Below are 25150 nucleotides of genomic sequence, written 5' to 3' on the forward strand. Positions count from 1 at the left end.
TCGCAAAGAGAAAAGCGACTTAACACACTATATTAACAGTTGACATAGTAGAGAGAAAAACAACTTAACACACTATATTAACAGTACAAACTGGATTTTGTGTAAGTATCTTGACTGAGAGCCTAGTCGCTTGATTAAGTTATTGTGATCTTATTTGCTTGATGAAGCTCTTGTAATAGGACATATTTTTGTAACAGTGAAGAAACTATTTTTGTGTTGCCTGTTGAACTCATCTATTTTTAGCTGAAAGATAGCTTTATATCCAATAAGATTTTGAAAGAGCTCCAATAGTATTTCAGTACAACTGCCATGTATACAATCAATTATTGTAGACATCAAGTTACTGTAAATGGAAAAAGGTTGAAATTTAGACAAACAATTGTAGCTTTGTACACTTGATTCAATTATATGTAGCTCATTTTCAGTTTTATGTAGAAGTGTAACAACTTCCGCGGAATGCTACAACTCGTGCTTTTGAAGTTTCGTCGATAATTTCCATTCTCAAACGGTACCTGAGCATTTGAAAATGTTTAGTATGTATAAGCGATAAAATATATGATGTTAACTGTGTATAGTTTAATTACTTTTTTTCTGTGTCAGTTACTCCATGCGTTGGGCATTCGTAAACATTGTCAGTCTTAGTAACTGATTTAGGACAACTTATACATCCAACATAAAACCATCCATCATCGTAAAGTATTGTGGAGATGGTTGCTTCACATTTGAATTGAGTAACCTAACCTGAATAGAATATCGTTAATAATGTACAAAAACCATAATATAGAAAAAAACAAATTCTATATATATTTTTTGATTACCTGTAACGGAATATCATTTAGTGACTCAAGAATATCAGATAGAGTAGTGAGTTCCTCACTGACGATGTACCTTCAATTGATTGGGATAGTGATTGAGGAGGTTGTACTTGCAATTGTTGAGGTTCTTTTTGAATTGGACTATATAACGGAAGACAGTTTCATCATTAAAATGTTAAGTTGCAAATATTTGTTTAGCTTAAATTTAATTTTGCTTTAGCAATAATACCTATTTTTAATAATCGCAACTTCTGGAATGTCTAAATTAAGATATAACTTTGTTGCTGATGTAGAGGACATCACATATTCACCTGTCGTATATAAAAGATGATATTATTTTTAAAATATTGTACACAATATATTATTATATGTAAAGTAGATATATAAAATAATAATAATTTGATTATATATGACAATACCATTATCATATTTAAGAGTTGTAGAAGCAACAATGAGAATCGATTTATTTGAATTTTTCCAGATTTTGTGGCGATCGAGTTGTTTGGCTGCACTGCCCCAAAGAGTAACTTTTAACAGATAGCCCCTACATGTAAAAACTTTGTTACTATATGAATTTAGAAAACACAAGTGGAAATTTGTTAGTAATATTAGTATTATTAGTTAACTTACTCTTCATTTAGAAGTTCAATTTCTTAATCACGGTATCACGTCTGTTATTTTTCTTGATCGATCTGGCTTGGTTCCACGTGTAGATTCGTCCAACTACATTTGTAAAAAAGACATCAAAATTTTTAGATTATATTATGATGTATAAAAAAAAAATATAAAAGCTTAGTTGAAATCAATTATATATTTGATGACCTATTAGATGTCTGGTATTGAACTGGTTTGGTATATCAGAGAAAGGGATGAATGAGAAAGCATATTCTGGAAATGGAAGATTATCTGTATTTTGAGGTTTAATTTTTGTAGTCCATTTGAAGTATAGAATCCATTCTTCAGCGATTAAATTACGGGAATTAACTGCTTTATAAGGAGTGAACCCTTCGATATAGTAAATGTGATTTTCTTCGATTTGATGTCTGAACTTTGTTTCAACGTTTAACGGGATTTTTGTGTGTATTCTGTGGCCCTGATATGGTAAGAAAAACAACAAATGGGTTAGAGTAAGATATTAATGTTAATCATAATTAAGTTGTTTAATAGGTTTAATGTGAATAAATAATAAAACGAATTATATACGTACATGTTCATCAAATAGCAGCATGTCTAAACTCTTGAATTGATATGTTGTATAGTCTGTTGTTTCCCAAATTCGAGCAATTCGTACAACTATTTTCCAATTGCCATTACCAATAATATCATTAACACAGTGATGGTGAGCAGAGGACATTTTGGTAATAATGAGAAAGATTGAAAGGTGGAAAATTTGGGATGAATATGTGACTGTGATCTTATTTAGAGTGAGTTATACTGTTATGTTTGATATTGTATGGTATCCTTGAGACTGCTTTAAACTATACGTAGATATATATAGAGGCACCTAAATATGTTTAGAATGAAAATGATAAATTGAGCTGCTCCATTGGAATTGTAAAAAGCCCGTGGAATGTAAGGCAAATAGGTTAGTGGGTAGGATATATATGATCAGGTGGATAAACGTGGTTTTATGGTGATGTGTAGATTTGTGAGGAGAAATGGATAAGGGTAAAATTATAGGTGAGGTGATGTGTCAATATAATGAATATATAGGGGACGATGAAATTTGGGATAGTGTGAAAGGGAATAAAGTTAGTAGAAGGTGGGAAGAGGGAGGAAAAGATATATGGTTGCCAACATGATGTCTATCAGATGTAGGTAGATAATGTGGGAATGAAACAAAGTGACATGTGGAGCAAGAAGTGACTTGTGGACAAAATAATTTGTTTGTCTTGTAGATTTTAATAGTTAGGAGAGTTAACTAAGGAAGGTTTCAACTAATGTTTTATTATGTAACAAAGAAATATTTACAAGTTAAGTTATTGTGTGCACATTCTAAATCTTATTGTTCGGGATGGGTTGAAAGCAATTGATTATTCTTTGTGAAGATTAGAGAAAGTGTAAAGTATTTGAAAGGTTCACAACAAAATAAAGCAAAGGTTCTCTAATTGTATTGCACAAGTTTCTTTGGAACGTAAAAGGGTTTGCGTCAAGATGTTCCAACTCGTTGGAATTCAACGCTTCTAATGCTTGAAAGTGCTCTTTACTACCGTAATGCTTTTATTCATTTAGAGTTAAGTGATTCAATTATACTCATTGTCCTGTTGGAGAATAGTGGAGTAGGGTTGAGAAGATTTGTCGGTTTTTGGGTGTGTTTTATAAGGTGACTTGCATATTTTCCGGGACACAGTATCCTACATCAAACTTGTTCTTTCCCTAAGTGTTTATGGTGCAAGACACTTTGGCCAAAGCTATAAAAGATGGTGATTTATTTTCTGCGGTCCATGGCTGTTGAAATGAACCTTAAATTTGAGAAGTACTGGTCAGATTATTTTGGGATTCTTGCCATTGCTGTGATATTAGATCCTCAATACAAGTTAAAATTTGTGAAATGGTGTTACAGTAGGCTTTTTGGTAAAGATTCATCTCAATTAGATGATGTTTCTACTAAATTGTCTTCTCTTTTTGCTCAATATATGCAAAATGTTAATGAGTCTGCCAGTACCACTTCAAAGAATCCATCAAATCATCCTCCAAATTGCCTTGATATCAAGTTATGGAGGTAAAACTACATTTATATAGTTCTTTAAATATGTTTCTATCAATTTTATATTGTTGTGACTATGTACCACCTATCATATCTTATGATCCAGATTTTGACACATTTGATGATGAAGAAATGTCTACTCACAACAACAAAAAGTCAATTAGAGTTATACTTGGATGAACCAAGATTGGATAGAAAATTAGAGTTGGATGTCCTTCACTTTTGGAAGGGGAATCGATGATCGATACCTCGATATATCTTTAATGGCTCGTGATGTTCTCATCCTTCCTATATCAACCGCGTTGCCTCGAAGCAACTTTCAAGATATTGGTGGTAGGGTTGTCGATAAGTTTCAGTAGTGCCCTCAAGCCCGCAAATATTGAGGCTTTAATTTGCACTTTCGTGATTGGATATTTGGACCGCCAGTCAGTGATTCTTTTATTTTTTCTATTTTTTTTTTTTATGTCATGCCATGTTAATTTCTTTAACATCAAATGGTTTCCTTCAAATATAGATAATATGGAGCCCAATGTGGACAAGTTGTGCGAGGATGTCACAAACTTGAACGGATCGAGATAAGAATGGAAGAATTGTGGCGAGGTTGAAGAAAGTGGCTAATACAAAGGAAGGCTAAAGTTTAACCGGTGGCTTTTAATTTGAAGATTGAAGTCACTCTGTAGTAGAGTAGTAGTCTAGTGGTGGCGATATTCACCCCTGGCGCAGTGTGATGCTTTGTTTCGACTTTCACCTATGTGGCTTAACGTCCATTGGTAGGAATCTCCATTTTATTCGTTTAATCGACAGGGGGCTAAAGCCCAATTAAGCAATACCATGAATCGATGTACAAACCCGTTAACTCGTGTGTCTAAGGTTGAACCTTAGCCACATGGCTTTGCCAATAATGTACGCTAATTTATGTCCAAATTCGCTTCTTATCAAAAAGAGATAATTATCGGTTGAAAGTTATATTCTATCACAATGACTCAAGCTACAGAATACTTGAGCTACAAGGATTCTCTACTCTACCTATATAAATACCAAACTATTTTTCATTCAGAACTACGTTCCTGAGACTTGATCCCATTGATAATTTGGGTACGTAGGCAACCGCAAGGTACAGTCTCATCATTCCCCCGATCACCATCATTTTTCCAATTACTTTTCTACGTTCTTCGTCTCTTTTATCAACACTTGATGTTTTGATCATATCTGGTCGAAATATAATTGGCGTCGTCTGCGGTTCTTATACAAAACCGACGATCACGCTCTACAAAAGTTATGATGAATGCTTTCGGCGAGCCTAAGTTATCGATACACTTACTGACGATCATCGCGAATGTGCGGTTCCAGGTCAACCTGGCGGTATCGAACTACTCCCTCCTATTCATTTTCAACATCCGATTGCATACGACCCGGCTACCGTTCCACCGATGTGCCAAATCATTCAACATGAAGTTATTGCCTCTGACGATTCTTCGTCATCTGTTGCGGATAATGTCCGTCATATGTCTCGAGGCATTCTTGTATTGAAAATATTACACTGGCCTTGTTTCATACTGTCAGACGTCTTAAGCTTATTTCAAAGAAGGAATAGTCGAAGTTTATACTTGTCGAATATCCGGCACGCGCAAGTTTTTCGCAACGCCTACTGGATCGAGTCGCAGAATGGAAAAATTACCTTAAGCGTTTAAACATTGTCTCGACACTCATACAATTAAACGTACACAAACTTTGGTTTCGCTTAATAGCTGATTTTCTTATTGATGATATTCTTATGTCGAAAGCATTACTTTCGATGAGGAAAACGCCGATCTCTAATTGTAATTACCTCCCTCCCTGATGACTTGAAATATTTATCGGATATATCGAAATACTTGCTATTTTACACCGATAGTTCGTGATAATAAGTCCGCCTCCCGGTCTTGTTTGTGTCATCTTGAAGCCGAATGAATACATAATTGAGAGGTCTCTACATTAGGGATTTGACGCGACAAATAATATGGCCGAGTCCAAACCGCCATTTGTGGTATACGCATAACTCTTCAAATAAGGGCTTACTAAGTTACGATTAGTTATTCTAAGCTAGTCGTTATCCAATTTGAATGATAATATGCGCTCGCAATGATAGAATGGACGTTTATTTAGACTTCGCTCAACTTAATTGCATGAAATTTTACATCTATCATTACCAGACAAATCCCGCGTTATGATGTAAGGCATCCCGATTCTATCGCATACTTATCCGCGGAAAAATCAAGTCGCCACCGTTATGACAACACCGGATTAACCACTTATGCCGTAAGATGATTCTAACGAAGCTTGGCATCGATAATGTCTCGGCATTCACCGACGACGCATCATGCAAAATTGACGATGCTCGTGAATTCCCGATGACTAAAAAACTTTATCACAAAGAAAGACAAGTCTCAATCCTATCATTCGTTGTTTGGGGCGTAACAAACAATTTACTAGGCCTCGAAGGAATTCATTCAGACTATGTGAAACAAAGACTCCGGCTTAAGTCTCGCCACATAGCAATGACCCAATGGTATTGGTGGCCATACATGCCAAAGGATGTTAAGCGTTTGTCCGAAAGTGTGTGCCTTGTCAAACACATGATATATGATATGGGTCAACTTCCCGCGACGGCGTCATCCAATCCATAAACCTTGGTCATTTGCGAAATGGGACCTTGACATTGTTGGTTTATTTCGATAGCCCCCGACAAGTTGTTCGTTTTTTTGCTCGTCGCAAACAAATTATTTTACTAAATGAGCGGACAAAATTAACAAGTTGAACGAAAACCCGAGTTCTAATGTTATAATTTTGTTTCCATTGCAACGCTACTATCGCCCGACAAAATCCGACGAAATTACCACGCTTAATTTCATTAAATCTAAGTTGAACGCTTTTTTCGCCGCTTAGTCGCTACTATCGCTATAACAAAATCCGGGCGAAATTAGCACATTTAATTTCGCCCTAAGTTTAACGCTTTTACGCCCCTTTAGTCATTACTATCGCTATAACAAAATCCCGGCGAAATTAGCACGCTTTAATTTCGTCGGTCTAAGTTGAACGCTTTTACGCCGCTTAGTCGTTACTATCGCCCGACAAAATCCGAATTTAAATTACCACGCTTAATTTTGGCGGTCTAAGTTGAATGTCAAGTTATGCTCGCTTAGTCGATGATTATCGCTATTTACGACAAAATCGACGAACTTATCACATTTAATTTCACAAATCCTAAATTGAACGATTTTACGCCGCTTAGTCTTACTTCGCTTATGTCAACATCCGATGAAGTTACCCCGCTTCGCTTCAATCGGTTACTGGCGGAGAGCATTTTTTCGCTCAAATCTAATTTTGCAAGCTTAAAGTTAGTATTGGGGCGCTTCATTCTATTTCGTGGTCATCTATATAAATCAACAACATTGTCGGGCTTTACACGTATGTTATCGACATCGCGAACGATATTTAATTGCAAACACATACTTTATTTTTATTTTCATTACAAGAATTTTTAGCTCTATGATATTACATTCACACAATCACATAATCATTGGTTTGGGAAAAGCCAATGGTTCCTTATCGTTTTTGCTTATACAACTCAGATAACTCTTTCCGCTTCAAAGCTTAAACTATATGCCAAAGATAATTTTTTTTTTTTCTAAGGCATTGTTCCGATCTTTCTACGAGAAATTTTTCGAGCAAACAATTTCAACAGCTTCATGCCGATTTTTCTGAGCGAATCTTTCCGAGCGAATTGAACCTTTCCAACAGTTTTATTAATTTTTCTAAGGCATTGAGCCGATTTTTTCGAGCGAATCTTTCCGAGTTAAACTTTCCGACAACGCTATAAGACATTGAGCTGATCTTTCTCAACGAAACTTCTTTCAGCTTCTTTCATTCTTCTACGACATTAATTGACACCTTGTTACGCAAAACTTTTATCCGTCGACATTAATTAACAAACTTGTTTCCTTCTTCACTCTTCCTTTTCACCTTTGAATTCACAGCTCATGTCGATCCCTTTTATATGAATTACTTGTTTATCGCCGATGCGATATCAAAAGTTGTTATCTTGGTAGTGTTGGTCTTATGGTTAAGTGTAATTATAAGGGTAGCGATTGTTGGTTTATAACAAGCTTCTTTTGTCTACTCTTACCAATACACTTTGTTTTAGTAGGTTCCCTACTTAATTAAGGCCATGTATGGCCCTGTGCAAAGTGGGCCTCTTTGCGGAGTGTGCTTCATAGTGGGAGCAATCATATGGTTTACAATTTTGTTGTTCATGTTAGAGTTCCGAAGACGAGAAGTGATATCGCATTAACAACACCCCAACACTACGGATTCTCACATTGTATCATTTGAAACAACAAAGGACATGGAAGGAAATAAACGAGTATGGTAACCAATAGTCCTAGAACTTCATTATAGTCTCTCATGAAGATTGTGTGGTTAAAGTTTCGACTTTAATCCTAATTATGCTAGTATTGTTAGCATCACCGGCTTTAAATTGCCTACGAGGTAGAGAAAGTGGACAAACTAGACATGGTTGTTTCTAGTTTGGTTCTCGTTTTTTGGCTAACAGGTTGTTTCATTTGTTTGGTTCAGTGCTCAACATGTGTTTTAAACAACTCTGCGCTTTTTTGCAAGTTCTTTTATTATTTAGATTAATAAATATTCTTTATCTAAAAAAAAGAACTTACGGGTTATTTGTTAACCCGATTCGAATTGACCCGAACGGGTGACCCCTTACATATATGCGGGTTGGGTTTGGGTTTGACAAACTTGACACGATTAGTAATTGGGTCGCCTGGTTTGGGTTTGCTCCTAACATGTAACCCGAAAGTATGACACGACACGAACCCGACCCATTGCCACCCCTATAACCGCCCCGTTTTGGAAGTAGACAATTTAGGCTATGAGGCGAATTTGTGGACATACAAACGAAATCATGTCCACGGTGACAAGTGAATCTGATTTGTCCACATCGCCAGCTATGGGTGGCTCTAGATTGAATTGGGCCCCTCAATGCCAAAATGGAAAACATGGCATTTGTTAATTTTATTTATAAAATGGAAAAACAATTAAGTAAAGAACAAAGTATTTGGGCTTTGTCCATAATTTTCCAAATGTATGTATCATCACCAAACCACAAGTTTAGGAAGTTTATTGAAACAAAGGTTGTCGTTTTCTTTGGTTATTGCATTGTCTAAGTGTTTCTTTTGTATATGTGATCACTACATTGCAATTACCTATCTGTCGTTGCCTTCTCTCTTGTGTTACTCCGATGTTTGTCTTTTAAACTCGAAGGGCCCAAGACGAGAGCTTCAGTACCTAAATTAAAACTCAAACTAGTCTTAAATCTTCAACATTTCACCCAAAATGTTTACTTGTGTAGTTGTGTAATTGTATTCATGTTTTAGGTTGGTCCGAATAGTCTTAATCATAATACAAAATATCAGGATATGAGTATTTATCGATACTCAATTTCTCGATATGTATCGTGGATATATATAAAATATCAACAAATATCATAGATATTTATTGATATATCGTGGATACATTATTTATATTTATTTGAAATATAATGGTAAATATTAAATAAAATTGTTACATACACATAATATAGCCAAATATTGTAAAATATCTCCAAATATCGAAAATATCACAAATAATGTCGAAATATCATATTTATATTTGCATATATATCTCTCGAATATATCGCGGATATCTATGTATCTTTTCCTCAAATCTCGAAGTAGATATTGCTATATTTTGTACTATGGTCTTAATGATCAATCTGCTTAAAAATAAAAGGCCCACTTTTAAAAAGTTGTCCAAATGCATCGGGTCAAGTCTTGGGAGGTTGGCCATGGTCTTGGGATCGAGTCCCGCCTTCACAAGGGAAATGGGTAAAGGATTAGGGGAATAAAGTCATAAACTCGAGCATCTCTGGTGGTAGTATCACCTCTTAAATTCTCCAAATTTGCTTCCAAAATTCGAATTTCATGAAATCAAACTTTAAAGCAAGAAATTTGATTTTGGATGCAGATGAGCGATAAAGGGTAATGTCTTTCCAATTTTTTTTTTTACTCGCCATTACTAATGTCACAAGCCATTGTCACTGCATAAGGGTGATAATTGCCTTCGTGCCCTCAACCCGCCCCTCCAAAATGCTTCTGTAAAATCCTCAAAAAGCTAGCCCCCTCATAGATTCAGGGCGGGTCGGGTCCGACCCTCATGCCTATTAGGGCTGGCTAGGGTTTAGTTACGGAGACATGAACCCCACTCTCATTAGGCCCCTCACCCAGCCTCACTTTACCCTCATAATTTTGTTGTTGTCAGACATTGTATATATGTTTATAATTTAATTATCTAGGTTATATCAACTTTTTTTCATTACAATTAGTATTCAATAATGATTAGATTAGAACATAACATATACATTTTTATAAATTAAAATGAAAGAGAGATATATAAGATTATAAAGACAAAGCTAACATGCAATTATAACGAAGTAACATAGTTCAATATTGAAAGTGTATGGGCTTTCATCTTTTTCCACCATCTCTATATCTCATTTTTAAATATATAAAAATAAGTTTTATATCCTTAGTTAAAACCTGAAATTCCAAGCCCCAGTCCGACCACTCCGACCGGACGGTAGGTGCCCCCTAAAACTTGCCTAACCCAATCACAAACTGATTTTACTATTGTCGCCACTAGCTAAACCTCCGTTTATTGCTTTCACATCACAAACTTGTTATAATTGTTCCAAAGTAGCTCCAAGTTTCTACGGAGCACTAACCGTAAACCAGATGTAGAGAATCTAGAAAACTTGAAACTCAACTGTTTAGTCGGTCTATGAGTCAGGAGAAAAGAATTTTTTGTGGGCAAGATCAGATAAGGACTGCTTACTCCATACGATCTGTTAGGGGTGAGACAAAGAAGGAAAATGATGAAGAATGCCTATTGTATGAAACAAAAGTATTAACAGATGTTGACATTTTGAAGAATGCTATTTTTACCGTCTGCCTTCTGTTTTAATGGATATTTTTATCTATGTTATGGAAAAGAATAACTAAATTGAACTCTTCACCACCAATAGTTTAATGTTAAACACACATCTTCATGGAGTGGATGACTTCATGGAGTGGATGATATTGTTTAAGCCTCACGATGATTCATTCTTCCAAACACTTGATTTGAGCCCTAGTTGGTTTCAAATGGTTTATTAGGGGTTTTCAGAATTATGTTTGGTTGTTCTTTTCAGAAGTAACGGAGGTTATCAAGATGGCACATACGTTGCAACAGTTACAGAGATTCCATCTCTGTACCCGGTTATAGAGGAGCCGGACTCTTCTTTTAATGTTATTTTTAGGGTTGTTTTTAGTTACAATTTTAGGTATATTTAGTTTCCTAGTTGAATTAGAGGTTTAGTTTTCAAAGTCATTAGTTGCTTGGGTGGTGACTGATGAGTCTATCTAAATATCAAGTTGAACTTGGGTGAGGGCATCTCCAATGGGGGGTGTAAAATTACACCTCCACCTAGGCTCCACGTAGGTGCCATTAGGATTTTTCTAATCAGATAAGAAGATTCATAAATATCCACACTCTATACTTCCAATGGAAGAAGAAAAAAAATAGATTTTTAAACTCTGACGTCACCCGAGAGCGTCCCTCTTTATTTTTTGACGCCAGTGGCGTCCAGTTAAAAAAAATAAAGTTTCAAACGTGTGTTGAAGTTGACGTCCGAGTTTTAAGTTAAATGGTGGCGTTATTTTAAGTGGCGTCAGGGTTTTTATAGCCTAATAGCGAGAGGGGAATTCCCCCACCCTCTCTATTAGCTAATACACTATTACCTACGGTTTAGCACCCCCATTGGAGAGAGTTTTTTGATATTTGGGGTGTAAAATTTCCACTCTATACGGTTTACATCCCCCATTGGAGATGCCCTGATTGAATAATAAAATTATGTTTTTTTGTGAGAAGAGTTTCTCTTTAGTTGTGTTTGTGATTTTTCAGTGCAGTTTGTCGTGCACAATAATTTTAGTGGCTTACAAGTCACAACCGCTAGTTCTCGATTTCTAGGCGTTGCGTATGTTTTTATATGCAGAATGGCATCACTTCATGTATTATGCCTTTTAATTTCTATACATTGTTTTCTTATTGCAGGATGAACGATGCGTTTAGGAAAGCTGGATTTTGCCAACAAAAAAGATTTTGAGATAGCTAGCTCTTGATTAATTTAGTATGGGGATTTGTTTTTAATAGCAGACGTACTTTGTTATCAAAATCCACCCTGCAAAGCTTAAATGTGCTAAAGGCTATTTACTTCTTTTCGCCAACCAGGCTAAATGATATTTACCAAATTCGTTGCTACTAACCTGTGTCTCTACTATGTTGACGACATTTCGTAAAGATTTATGTATTTATTTTTATTAGTTATTTACTTGTTTTAAGTTTTATATGCATGGGTGTCATCTGGCTTGCAGCAATGTGATGGCCGATTGATTTATAGTTACCAAGTAAATGTGCTTTATACTTTGTGAGATTTACTTTATGATTGATAATTGATTGATGATCCACAAATGCGTAGGCTCTACCCCATGGATGAATTCAGATTAACTTTTCTGATGTACTTATATTAGTTGGCTTTCTACCCTTTGGAACCCCACTGAGGTTTGGATAATAGGATATAACCAAAATGGAAGAAACTTTTAATCAGTTGCCAAATTCGCTTGTTGCTACCACCCATTCGTGAAGCTGGAGCAAGGGCAGGAGCGCCTAACTTGAGAAATTCTACTTTATGATATTGTCAAGTTAGGTGCAGCTCTTATATGTTACAAGAAGAACAGATAAGTGGGTCTCTTTACAGATGCAGTAACTCATAGAGCTATTCTTCAAATATTATGGGAGAGAAACGTAGTTAGTGAATTAGTGTCTGTGCTTGAGGTAATTCTGACATCGCTCCTGGTTTTATTGATCAGTTTCGTCTAGAATTATGCTGCCACTATAGATGTTTATGCGGAGGCTGGCCTGCTGGGGCAGTTTTTTCGGAAGATGGATTCAGTAACACAAGGAAGTCATAGAATATGATGACTTGATACGGGTATGGGATATTAGAGCTGCTGTACATCCCAATAAAACGCGAGGTTTCATCTAGACATATGCTGCTACATTATATAGATATTTATGCAAGAGGCTTAAAACGTGAGGTTTCATCTAGACATATGCTGCTACATTATATAGATATTTATGCAAGAGGCTGGGGGGAGTTTTTTTTTTGGGAAGATATTCAGTAACACAAGGAAGTCATAGAATATGATGCCAGATCAAAGCATCTGGGATTCAGAGCTTTACGATAGAGCTATTTCTGTCTTCAAGAGCATGAGAAGTAGCGGAACTTGGCCAGATAACTGCACACATAACGCATTACTCTCTAATTCAAATGCTTTCAAATGATGGCCTCATCACTCATGGCCACACAACGGATTTTTGGGCTGAATTGCACGACTCACAATTTAAAAACAGTTGCTTGATCAATGGTTTAACCAAATGAAGTTGTGAGATAAAGGCATGCCGTTGGTAAATCGTCCATGCTGAAAGCTTTCAAGCAAGGCCTAATATTTCGAAATTGGGTGATATTTCAGACCCTTAAAAAAAACAATATATATCAAAAATATTGATATATTGGATGATATATATATATTTTTTTAACCGGTCAAATTTTTTTTGTGTTAATATATCGGAAAATATCATCGATATATAGCAATATATATTGGAAATATCAACAAAAAAAAATAATAAAAAATCAATCATATCGTTCAAAGTCAACAAAGTTAATGGTCAAAATGGGATATATTGGTTGATATATATTGAAATATTGGAAAACTCAATATATATCGGTTTGAAATTATACCAGTATATCTATCTGAAATATCTTAATATCTCCATATCAGAGGAACCAAAAACCGAAATATATTGCCGATATATCGGTCGATATTATGGGCTTTCCTTTCCTTTGAAGTACTTACTGCAATTGGATGTTCTCGGCCTCATGACTGAAACTCTGTTATCAATCTCATTTTCAATTATCCAATTAAATTGCCCAACAACACACAGCTATTTTCAATTATCCAATTAAATTGCCCAACAACACACAGCTATTGGACAGAGTTTTCTTTTTCCATAATTTACCTTATATTTTAAACCATCTATTGTGCAAATCTTTAGAATATACAATTCAATGAATAAGCGCCACCCAAGATTATAGGACTACTATCTACTTTGACCATCAGCTCAGATAATCCCACTTCTGTTTCCAAAATTCTTGGCTCATTCAATTGAAAGTCTTAACTTCTTATTTCGGTTTCCTACAATATCTCACTGGTTTGACAGTAATTGCCGTATGATCATCTTCACTAACTGATTTTTCTAAAAAGATTGATTTGTTAATTTTTTTTGAATCTACTAGTTCATTTGCATTTCATTGGAACACTCTCATTAATATACTTTACTTAGTCACATAACGAGCGTTGTTATTTAGTATCACACCAAGTGCATTTCAGAAGAAAACAGTAGTTTCAATTAAAAAATAAAATAATCATCCTGTGAGATTGTACTCTCAATTGTCCAAAAGGCAATTTAGACACAAACGACAAATCCAGAGTCTGAAACATGGAAGGCCCAATAACTTATTATTAGCTTGGCCCACTCAACACACGGGAAGCTGCATAGAGTTGCACGGTGCAATCCCTTAAGAAACAAAAACTAACGGTACGTTTAAAACCATTACATTCGGATAAAACTCCCATCTCGTGTTTTGAAGATAGCTCAAAACTCTTCCAACTGCAAAAAAACAGAGTAACACTCAAAACTCTCACTAAAACCCTTGATTGAAATTCTAAAACCATGTTTTCTCACTCAAGTTTAAACAGAAACCTCAATACCAACTCTGTAATTCTCTTCTCTTCATTTTCTTCAAAGAATACAATGTTACCTGTTTCTTCTTCAACTTTCCAAATGACATTTTCTTTCCCCCATCTTAAAAGGAAAGGATTGTTTAATAAGAGTTTCAGTTCTCATGTAAGTCTTCATGCATAATTTTCTTCTGTTATATATCTTGTTGTAGTTGTTAGTAAAACTGAAAATGTTGAGTCCCTGGCAAAGATAGTCACTAATTTACTTTTTTTTTTGTTTTCATTTGGAGGAAGGCAGATATTCAAAAGGAAATTAAGATGAAAGGATTGATATCAAGACACCATGAAGGTAATAATAATTCATGGTTTTTTCTTTCATTTTGGTTTAACGTGGTGTTAATGCCTATATAAGTCACACTGTACTGTTTATCTTTTTGCGCTACTTGGAGGATCTCAATTACATTAGTTTATATAATACATAATGCATAACACACATGATCTACGTATTATTAATCTTAATAGTTTGAATCTTCGGTTGGATGAGGAGCATATATTAGTAATTTCTTATAGAGTACATAATGTAACGTTGATGGTCTGGAATATCAATGACGGAGAATGAATAAGAATATTTTAGATGTAAGATGCTAACGAATCCTTGTATTCTGAGTTTGGTCATTCTAAGTTTGGTTCTCAGTCAAAAATTATGGTTCAGTTGGCTACTTGTGTTGTTTGTAGCTTTGAACTCGATTAATAAAAAGAGCGTGACTGAGATTCTATAAGCGTTTCTGTCATAATCACCGTCATTGTAATTTTAATGTCATAAACTCATAGCTGGGTTCTCAAAGCAATGCTTTTTCTTTAGTATTCCAAAAGTCCAAATTTTTCGCATGCTTAAGATGTACTAATGATTATTGTCATCTTATTGCAGAATTTTCGTTGGATATGTTGACTATTGAGGATAGTATAAAAGTCAATGAGCCATTACCTTGGGTATCTGCACTATCTTGGGGAGCAATGTCATTGGTTGGGTTCTGCACAAACTGCACAGTCAAGTGAAAAGATCAGATTCGACCGGTTTTGAGATTGGTGAATTATTTGAATTGGGTATTCAGCTATCTTACCTTCTCTTGCTGTTAGGCTTGCTTGGGGCTGGTAGTTTCTTTGTGATTCGTCAGGTTCTTGTTCGCAGGGAACTCGACCTTTCTGCTAAAGAATTGCAAGTAAGCAACTCTATTTTGTATTTTTGCCCCTTCAAAAGCTGACAATTTTACATCCGTAAAATCACTATGTATGTCGTTGAGATATATATAATCAGGTAACTTCTTTCTGAAAGGCTTGATATGGTTGTGACTGCTTAATTTGGTTTCATAAAATGAGTTCATAATGATGACTGCTTAATGTGACTGCACATAAAACCATAACCTTTTATTTTCCCATCGTGTTGTGAGCTTTAGAGAAACTTTCGATTCAAATATATTGTGCACCCTCCTAATGCCGGAGCTTCCTGCTTTTCATCATAATAACAAGAGAAGAATAGTTATAATAAATAATAATTGTTATCCTTTCTTTCTTCATTTTTATCTTTCTAATTCATAAATATGAGATATAATCAAGATTTTGTGATCAGCACTCTAAGCATATCAACTCATAGTATAGCATACCGGTTTGCCTTATGTTTCACTTATATTGTTGTGTATTAAGTAGTAGTACAATTATTTGAAAGTATAAGTTTATTGTCAATCCAGGAGCAGGTCTGAAGTGTGGTGATGCTAGTGCCACTGAGTATTTTGAACTTCGGTGCAGTGATGCTGAGGAGAAAATTTTACCCAGCTGCAAACAAATATTTGCTGCAGGCTATTCAGAAATGGGATGGAGATGACCAAGACCTTGCACAGGTATAATATTGGACATCCATTATATCATCAGGGGTAAGCTCTTTAGTTGTGGATGCCACTTCCATGAGTTCAACTGGATAGTCCTAACCAGTTCAACAGTCTTCAGTAACTACTCATATAGAAGTTCTGAACTGGAGGTTCAATATTATCCGTTGACATTTGGGTTCTTATATTCTCGTTATATAAAATCATCTTCTGTGTGCAACTGTGTCAAGTATTTATGTATGGAGTTGAGGAGGTTGCCTTCTATAGTTAAGTAGTTTGTACTCTTGAGTCTTGATTCAACCTCTTGCTTATACATCCAGGCGGGATTAGAAACATTATCGACTGTAGATGTTGGATATTCCCAATTTGTTACTTTCAGTTGGGTAATAGTATTGGATTGTTCGAGCTGCATAATACTATTTCCATACTATGTTGGTGCTTGTTTATCCTAATCATTAAATCGGTGCTAATCAAGGAAAAGTATCCCCAGTTTACCAGTTTACTGGACATTGCTAATTTTCTGAACAAAGAGCCGCAGCAAACTTCTTGAATCTCTAGTCAATTTATGCTATTAGACATGTCTCATTGACTCCAAATAATTTGTGATACCGTGCTCCAAGTCTCTTGAAGTCACTCCAGTCTTCATTTCAGTGTTCTACACTGCGACATGCCCATTTCGATGTCGTGCTACACTTATTCACATTGAAGATACCTAAATATTTTTAGTAACTACTTGCTCACATGAGAATACCTATTTTCCCTGCCAAACCTATTTCTACGTATAATTGCAGATTTGCTGCCGTACTGACAGCATTTATTTTCGTTTGGTCCTTTTCAATCCTAAATCTTGGTCAGGTTTACAATGCCCTTGGTGTTAGTTACATCCGTGATGATAAACTTGACAAGGGAATCGCTCAACTTGAGACAGCTGTAAAAGTTCAACCAGGCTACGTCACAGCTTGGAACAACCTCGGTGATGCCTATGAAAAGAAGAAAGACTTGGCATCTGCTTTAAAGGCATTTGAGGAAGTTCTTCTATTTGATCCTAACAACAAATTGGCACGCCCCAGGCGGGATGCACTGAAGGATCGCGTCAAAATGTACGAAGGCATTCCTGTGAAATCCAAGGAGAGGTAATCCTCTGCAACTTTTCTGTAAATTCACATACGATGATCTGGTTTTGACTCTGTTCAATACTCCTAATCACCACATCCTTGATGGAAAAAATAGTCATTTAAACTGAATTAGAGCTTTATGTAAGTGGTACCGAGTATGCCAGTTTCAAGACGGTGTAACATATTGAGAACATATGTGAGTTGATTTTGAAGGCTCAGTGAGAAGTTGAAAATCCCTTTCCTTGACTTATTTGTTTCTTGAGATTTGCTTGGTTTAATTTGAATAAGAGCTGAAATGAAAAGAAGAAACCCTGCACATTCTTGTAAGCTCTATAGATTGTAGTATACATTCAATGTGTATCTATTTGCAATTTATAGTTATTAAGAAAAGCCTAATGAACTCTTTTGGGGATTGCACTTGATCAATCTGATTACGGAGGACTTGATTATAACCATTAATAACTTCCAGGAGCTCAAACACAGTAAGTAGTTGCGTGCGCCTGTAAAGAACTACAGGCTCTCAATAGTTTCTACAACGAAGCACATAGGAATGAAGAGTTTAAATTCAGTCCGTCATCTGAGTTACATAGGGAATTTACCAAGAATCCTTCAATCTTGATCATGAGTTGGCACTGGGATTTCGTCTTTTAATATTGTTGCACAAGAATATTACCATGCAAGTAAAATTCATTGACTTCAACTACCTATCTTGATTAGCAATTTAGCATAGAAATACTACTTGCAGAGAGAAAAAGTATGGCATAGATCATGAAAAACAACGCTAAGTGTAGGAACATGCCTTATATGCGTAATTTTGTATGTACTACTTAGTAGCTGGTTCTTTTGGTCAAACCTTATCTGGCAAAATTGCGATGGAAACCAGACTTGGTGGGCGAGATAGTAAATGGTTTACAGAACTGCAGAAGACCCTATTTTATTCAGTCATTTATTGAGCTTGGTTCTTAAATTCCGGTAGTCAGCTTGTGAAGTCTCAACTCTCAAAGACTAGAAATAGAAAAAATAAAAAACACACCTAATCAGTATCAGTATCAGTATCAGTATCAGTTCTAAATTTCTTAACTTCCACTGGTCAATGAGAGAGTAATGGGGAACAGCAAAATCTGTGATTGAATGTTAGTGGCATATTTGATTATGGGAAAATAGTATTAAAAATAAAATTCAACTTGATATTCATTTTCACCAATTGGCATTTGTCTATTCCTTTATGTATATCAACGTGAATCCAAGTAGCTATGTATAAAATAATCAGAGATTCAAGTCTTCTACGGGCTGAATTATGCAAAAAAACAAGTCTTCTCCGAGCTGTGCTTACTGCTTATCTACATCAACATGTCTATTAAGTTGAAGCAAACTTTTTGCTTGACTTCCGTTTTCATCAGTTTATGCACTTGGCTTCTACTTTCAGGCTCAACCAGACTTATCATCATGATGTCTAATAGTAACGTTCATACCATAAATCTGGTAAGCACTAAGGAATTTAGGAATATTGTAAACGCAAACACGAAACATACTACTTTTCCAATAATTACAGACACGAGTGGATTGAAAATCATACCAAATATCGTTAGTCGACTGGATTTTTATATTTCCAGTTTTATCCTCATTGATTTCTTCTATTTACAGCCTCTTATACTGCATCTAAGATGTAAAATCTGATATTTAGTGAGGGTACAAATGTTATTAAAATTTAATTCTTCATGTTTCAAGTCAACAATTTCTACTGTGCTTTTTATGGATAGTACACGTGTACAAGTACGCTAGTTCTCATAATTGAAAAAATCGACTCAATGGACCCATTGACACACAAACTTTACTAAAAAGTGGGCCCCAACTAATGGAACTTCTCCTTAAAAAGCCAAAAAAAAGGGCCATCAAAGAAAAATACAAAACAAATGTAATAATTTTTTTTCCCTGGCCTCATTTCTTCGTCAACTCTCTCATCAAAAAAATAAATAAAAACTCAATCAACCCATCTCTCTCTAATCTAAATCAAAATGGGTAGAAAACCACCAAACGCTGATTCAGAAACTAGCCGTTGTGTGTTTTTAATTCTATTCCTAATGGGTGTAGTTTCATGTTCATTGGTATACATGGTTATATCTTCAGCATTTAGAGCAAAAAACAATGTTACAGTGTCTAGTTTTGATTCAGGGTTGTTAGAAGAGAGTAGTAAGGGTGGGAATTTGGTGGTGGTGAAGAATGAAGAAAGAGATTGTTGTAAAGGGATTGAGCATTTGGAACTTTGGGGAGCTGCTGTGAAGTGGGGTTCTGAGTTTAAGTTTAATTCTTCAGAAGAGTGTTGTAAAGCTTGTAAATCTATGTGTACTGGTAAAGATGGGCCTTGTTTGTGTGATTCTTGGGTTTTTTGTGGGAATAAACAAGCTTGTGGATCCAAATTCGGCGAGGTAATAAGAATAATATACACTATTGTTATGTTTTTTTTTTTTTTTTTGTATCATTGCTTTGAGTTTGGTTCTGCATTTCAGTAGTCAGAGTAAATGTTGAATTATTTGAAACAAGAGAATGGACAAAATGTAACTCAGGACAGGCTTAATCTATCAAGTGGGACTATTGACATTGTTTTTGTAAAAGATTAGGTATTTTTGTTATAAAGCTAATTTTGTCTTTGGGATACATACGGGTCGACATGCAGATTACTTGTACTAGTACTAGTACTAGTATACTGAGTGGCAGTGGGGAGTGAGCGGAGCTGCGGGGGAGAAAGAGAGTTGGGTGATGCGGGGGAGAGAGAGATGGGTGAAGGAGAAAGGGTATTGGAGGCGAAGAAAAAATGATAGAGAAGTTGAGGACAGACAGACAGAAACCAACCAAGTTGGTTTTTGTCCCCATAGCCCCCCCTTCTGCCAAGATCGTTCACTCGATTAACCTTTTGCTAGAGTGGGCATGGCAGTCTGGTCTCCATGGCGGGTGTTTAAGTGTTAAACTGAAGCCTCCATACAAGATAGCCAAATCAGACACCAATTAACGTGACAACTTCACGTACGACCAGCCTATGTACAAGATCTTCTTTACAGAATAGTGCTGTTTACACTAGTACAAATAGCCAAATAGGTGTTGCGATTTTATCCTTTGGGAAATGAAAACTTATAGGAACACTTGGTTACAGTTTGGTTTGTGCCAATATCTTAGAAAGTGAGGCCGTCTTTTGTGATTAATCCGTCATAACATTGATTGGTTCATTAAGAAGTTCTGAGAATGGTAAAAAATAATTTGGTTCATTTTACACAACACCACAAAATTAATTAAATCCCGGTTCAATGTCGATGGATATGTGACATTACAATCTTCTTTAGACTTCTAGTTAATCACATATTCATGTTGTCATTACGTAGACGTGGTTAGAACTAATCTGATCTTATTTCACACAGTTGTGTTCTACACAAGTGTAGCTTTTGTAGTAACTCTTTAAATTATTCGATGAAGTTTACATATCCAAATTGTTCTTCCAGTCTAAGCTTCTGTAAGGGTCTGGTTTGTGTTAAAAAACAAAGTGATGTCTGGTGGGAATGCTCGCCCTGACAAAACATTTGTTGTTAAGTGGTTTAGCTTGCTTTATAACTTAATTGGTTCTGAAAGGGACTCGCCTTATAACGTCGTCAACGGGAAGTGTATCTGGAAAGTATGATAATTTGGTGCTTGTACAGGTGGTACTTTGTATTATGACAATATAAGATTGAGCAAACTCTGGTCATCACAGTATAACAACGGAATCTATTGCCAAATGCTAGATATGATCGTAAACTTCTACGAGTAGAATGTCAATTTAGTTTGTTTGCTGATTCAGATGGCCAAAATATAAAATTTTCTATACTTATCTCCATTCTACTTTTTCTTGTAGTGTTGGTTGAAGAAACAGAAGGATACCTTGACCCCTGACAAACAAGATTCGGGGGATCAGGTTATTTGGACATCTGGGCTTATCTTTGGGAAAGGAGAGGTATTTTGGTCATAGAAGTTGCTCAATCAAGCTATTTAAAGTAGGAGTAAAGAATGGGTGTAATTGTTATGATGAAAGTGATTGCTCGCTTTTGGCTTTCTCGATCTACATATATTCATCAAGTAAACATCTAGTTAAATACCGTTTTGTATTTAAAAGGGGAAAAGGTTTAGAAGACGGTGAAATAATCCAAACAGTTCAAATGTTGCATTTCTTTTTTGCTTCTGTAGCTCTTTGGATTGGTACTTCTTAATTTTGAAATCTATAATAATTCACTTTGATCCGATCTATGTGCTGATATCATATTATCACTTTCTTATTGGTTTAGGGTATCGTTGGCTTGGGAACGGAGTATGGAGTACTGCATGTAAAAGTATGTTCTCAAATTCTTCTGGTGTTTATATTACTTTTTTCATTTTAAGGTTATGGAAAATATTCGTAAATTCGACTGATCACCTTTTGTACATCAGAATAAAAGTTTTTAAACATAGACAGACATTCATCTTATAAAAATAAAATGAAAAATAATAAAATACAGAAACACTGGTTAGTTAAGTCATTAGCCCTACTTCCGTATACGTACTTGGCAGAAAATTATAGTAGCTTCAACATGCCCAATGTCTTAGAGAACCATAATACTGCCAAAGTACTTGGTCATTGGGACAAGGATACCTTTACTTTCAATCTGGGAGAAGTTCCATCAATATTGAATGTGAAGTGAGGATACTTGCATCTGACATGGTTAGTAATTCATCATCAACATATCTGACCTTCAACGAGTAACTACTGATCTGCTGTTTATCTTTCCCATCTAATCAAAGAAGAAAGAAGAAAAGAGTGAACAACAAGGAGGAGTGTAGGGATCCCTTCTGTCTTTTATTATGGCAGTGGTCCATATAACAGAGGCTAGCAGTGTTAATGTTTTTATATTAGTAGTCAGAGAAGAACTAAATATTTCCAAATCTCATCGGTCTCACTTTTCTGATTTATGAATTTTAGAGTTCAGACTTGTAAAAGTGGTAGACTAACATCCACCGTCTCCACCGAAACCCCTCCCCCCTGCAAGAATTAAGAGAAAAGAAACTAATTCCGATTCCCCAATCACCAATTGAGGTATGGGCGATGAACTATTTCCCAACTAGTAGAGGTTCATTCTTGATTTCTATATTTGATTATTCCACCCTAAAGTATCTGACCTGCACGTCAGTGATTCTCTCTGAGCAATATGAATGGGTGGACCATAATGTGCAGTTCTAGTAGTCCTATAACTAATATACTCAAGTTGTTCCTATTCGTTTGTTTCTTGTTCAAATACAATGATATAAACACCTGTACTAAAACTCTTAAATTTTCTAGGGTAAGAGCTTATTTGATACATTCATTTCTGCTAGGTTTGGTGCCTTTTCATTTCTGCTAGATTTGAAAAAGCTACAATTATCTCCCTGATTTTCTGTAATCATTGATTGGTTACAGCTTTTGCCTGAATGTGCCCCAAATTCTGTAAACTACATTCTTGAGCTGTTGGGAATGCGCCATTGTGCCGGTTGCCAATTGTATCGTGCAGAAGGCCGTGGAAGCTCTTGGGATTCAGAGGGAAACCACATAAAAGATGTAAGTGGCTTCTCATTTAAATGGAAAATTAATCTGTTGGCCGGTTTAGGATATCTTTCGTTTATGGTTATGCATATCATGTTCACATTTTTTTATTCTTATTCTATTAGCTAGTATTGCGTATCACCTTCAACATTTTTCATTCTCATTTTTCTGGCTTAGTGTGTGCTCTTGAAGAGTATTTACATGAAAATATGAAATAATAGAACATGAGGGAAGAAGGGAGGTGGAGGATTCTCAAAAAGCATGACTGATAACGCAATTTAAATGTTGTAAGCCAGAGCATGGCTCAAGAACCCACAAAACACTTGAAAGCCGAAGTATAAGGGGTATTCTGCCTGAGTTGTCAAAGCGGGTATTCTGCTTGAGTTGTCAAAGCGGGTATTTTGCTTGAGTTGTCAAAGTGCATTGTATGTACATAAGTTCTTATGTTGTGCAGTTGTGCCACCGTTATAAGCTATTATTCCAAGTTTCAAACACCAACCCTCTCATTTTATGACTTGTTCAGGCCCCCTTTGGTCCTCCTTTTGCACTGATTCAAGGAACCCTTGAAGCTGAAGGAACCACTTTCAGTAAAAGCCCAACAGAAGGCTGCCCAACTATAACAAGAGGATCAGTTGCATGGGTTGATAACGGTCCAGAATTTTTTATCAGCCTCGCGAACCATAATGAGTGGAAAAAAGATTACACTGTGTTTGGTGTTGTACTTCCAGAAGACATGGAAATTGCAGAGAAAATTGCGAAGCTCCCAACCACACCTGATGTGTGGAATAATATTAATGTGTCTGTACTGGAGAAACCCGTTCCATTGCGGTTCCAGAGAATCAAGAATAATAATGTAAACCTGAACCTCAAGACAAATTCAAATTCAGACTCCAATGGTGCTTAGTTGCCTGACTTGCAGAATGTCATCAATACAAGTTTATCGCTCCTGTTGTGGTGAAGCATTAAGCTTTTCATGTCATACTCACAGAATTAAAGGGACCTCTGCCATTGGTTTGGTTCTAGATCCAGAATAGCCACTTACGTGTGTACTGAAACTACATGGAAAATTCAGAAGCAAATCGCAATACTATTTGAACATGGTCCTTATATTTTTTTCGATGATCTTTTGAACACGGTCCTTCAGTGATGAGAATTGAGACTGCAAGATCAATTTTGCCTGCTCGGCCTATCAATGTGTTGTCCAGCATTTGGTAATTCTAAACGATAGGGATCACAAATGTCCCTTTTTCCAACCTGTATGAATCACACGTGGTTACTGGTATCTCATTTCATATTCAACCATGTATCGAACAGTTCGAATGTGCAACCATATATTTTGTCCAGTGTTTGAGGTAAAGGCAAAAGAAAGGGATAAATTCTTTTGCTTCAAACCCGCACGATGACAATAATGCAATTTTTTGGAGCTGACATTGGGGGTTTACACTGAACATGGAGCAAGTAATCTTTTCATGGATCAAATCAAATTGCGTCCCAAAAACCAGTAACAAATTTGGCTTTGTGAGGTTGTTATTGTGTGAACTTTCAATATAATAAAATATAATAAAGGGTTAGCTAGTGTTATCCCCACTAAATGAATTAATTAGGATTTCCTTCCAACTAGATGGGCAATTAGAGTCTCTCTCCCAATTACAGAAAAAACATGGTCAATCCAAATTGATTTTTTTTTTGTGTACTTGAGGTGAGACCCTAATTTCCCCATACACTAGGGGGAAATCCTAATTGGCTCATGTTGTGGGGGTAATACTAGTTAACCCTATAATAAATGCACTAACACTAGTCGATTCTTCGTGAGGCTCATAATATAGTTTGATCTTCAGTTTTCAGTTCTAAAATTCTTGGTGATGCTCATAACGTAGTTTGTTCTTGGGTTTTCAGTGCTTTAGCCCGTTCTATTTTTGGAATACCTTTTTTTTCGAGAATAACCATTTCCCTTCTTTTTGGATTACCAATTTACCATTCTCAACTCGAGTCTCATGTGCGTTGTAGATATATATATATATAAGTGCACTTGATATGACAAAGAATAACAACACTTTTCATGTGAACAAGTCAAGTATATAATGAGGCCGGAACAGTGGATGTAAAATCAAATTTTACTGAAATATCATT

At 35.8% G+C, this 25150-nt stretch overlaps 2 protein-coding genes across 2 annotated transcripts; both read left to right on the forward strand.

Annotated features, from left to right (window-relative positions):
* The first annotated feature begins 3235 nt into the window (after positions 1–3235).
* On the forward strand, positions 3236–17754 carry LOC147512781 (tetratricopeptide repeat domain-containing protein PYG7, chloroplastic-like). Its single transcript, XM_086598793.1, is given in 5 exon segments — positions 3236–3537; positions 15463–15674; positions 16202–16245; positions 16247–16345; positions 17186–17754. Coding segments are annotated over 5 exon segments (939 nt in total). The 3' UTR covers positions 17468–17754.
* Positions 17755–19264: 1510 nt separating this feature from the next.
* Positions 19265–24213, forward strand: LOC147512782 (uncharacterized). The gene is made up of 5 exons (XM_086595780.1): positions 19265–19871; positions 21326–21424; positions 21753–21797; positions 22898–23035; positions 23544–24213. The coding sequence occupies exons 1-5, from the start codon at positions 19461–19463 to the stop codon at positions 23922–23924; spliced, it is 1074 nt and encodes a 357-aa protein (XP_086451906.1). The 5' UTR covers positions 19265–19460; the 3' UTR covers positions 23925–24213.
* Positions 24214–25150: the final 937 nt, after the last annotated feature.

The sequence above is a fragment of the Coptis chinensis genome, chromosome 3, assembly GCF_015680905.1.
Source record: "Coptis chinensis isolate HL-2020 chromosome 3, ASM1568090v1, whole genome shotgun sequence".
NCBI lineage: Eukaryota > Viridiplantae > Streptophyta > Magnoliopsida > Ranunculales > Ranunculaceae > Coptis > Coptis chinensis.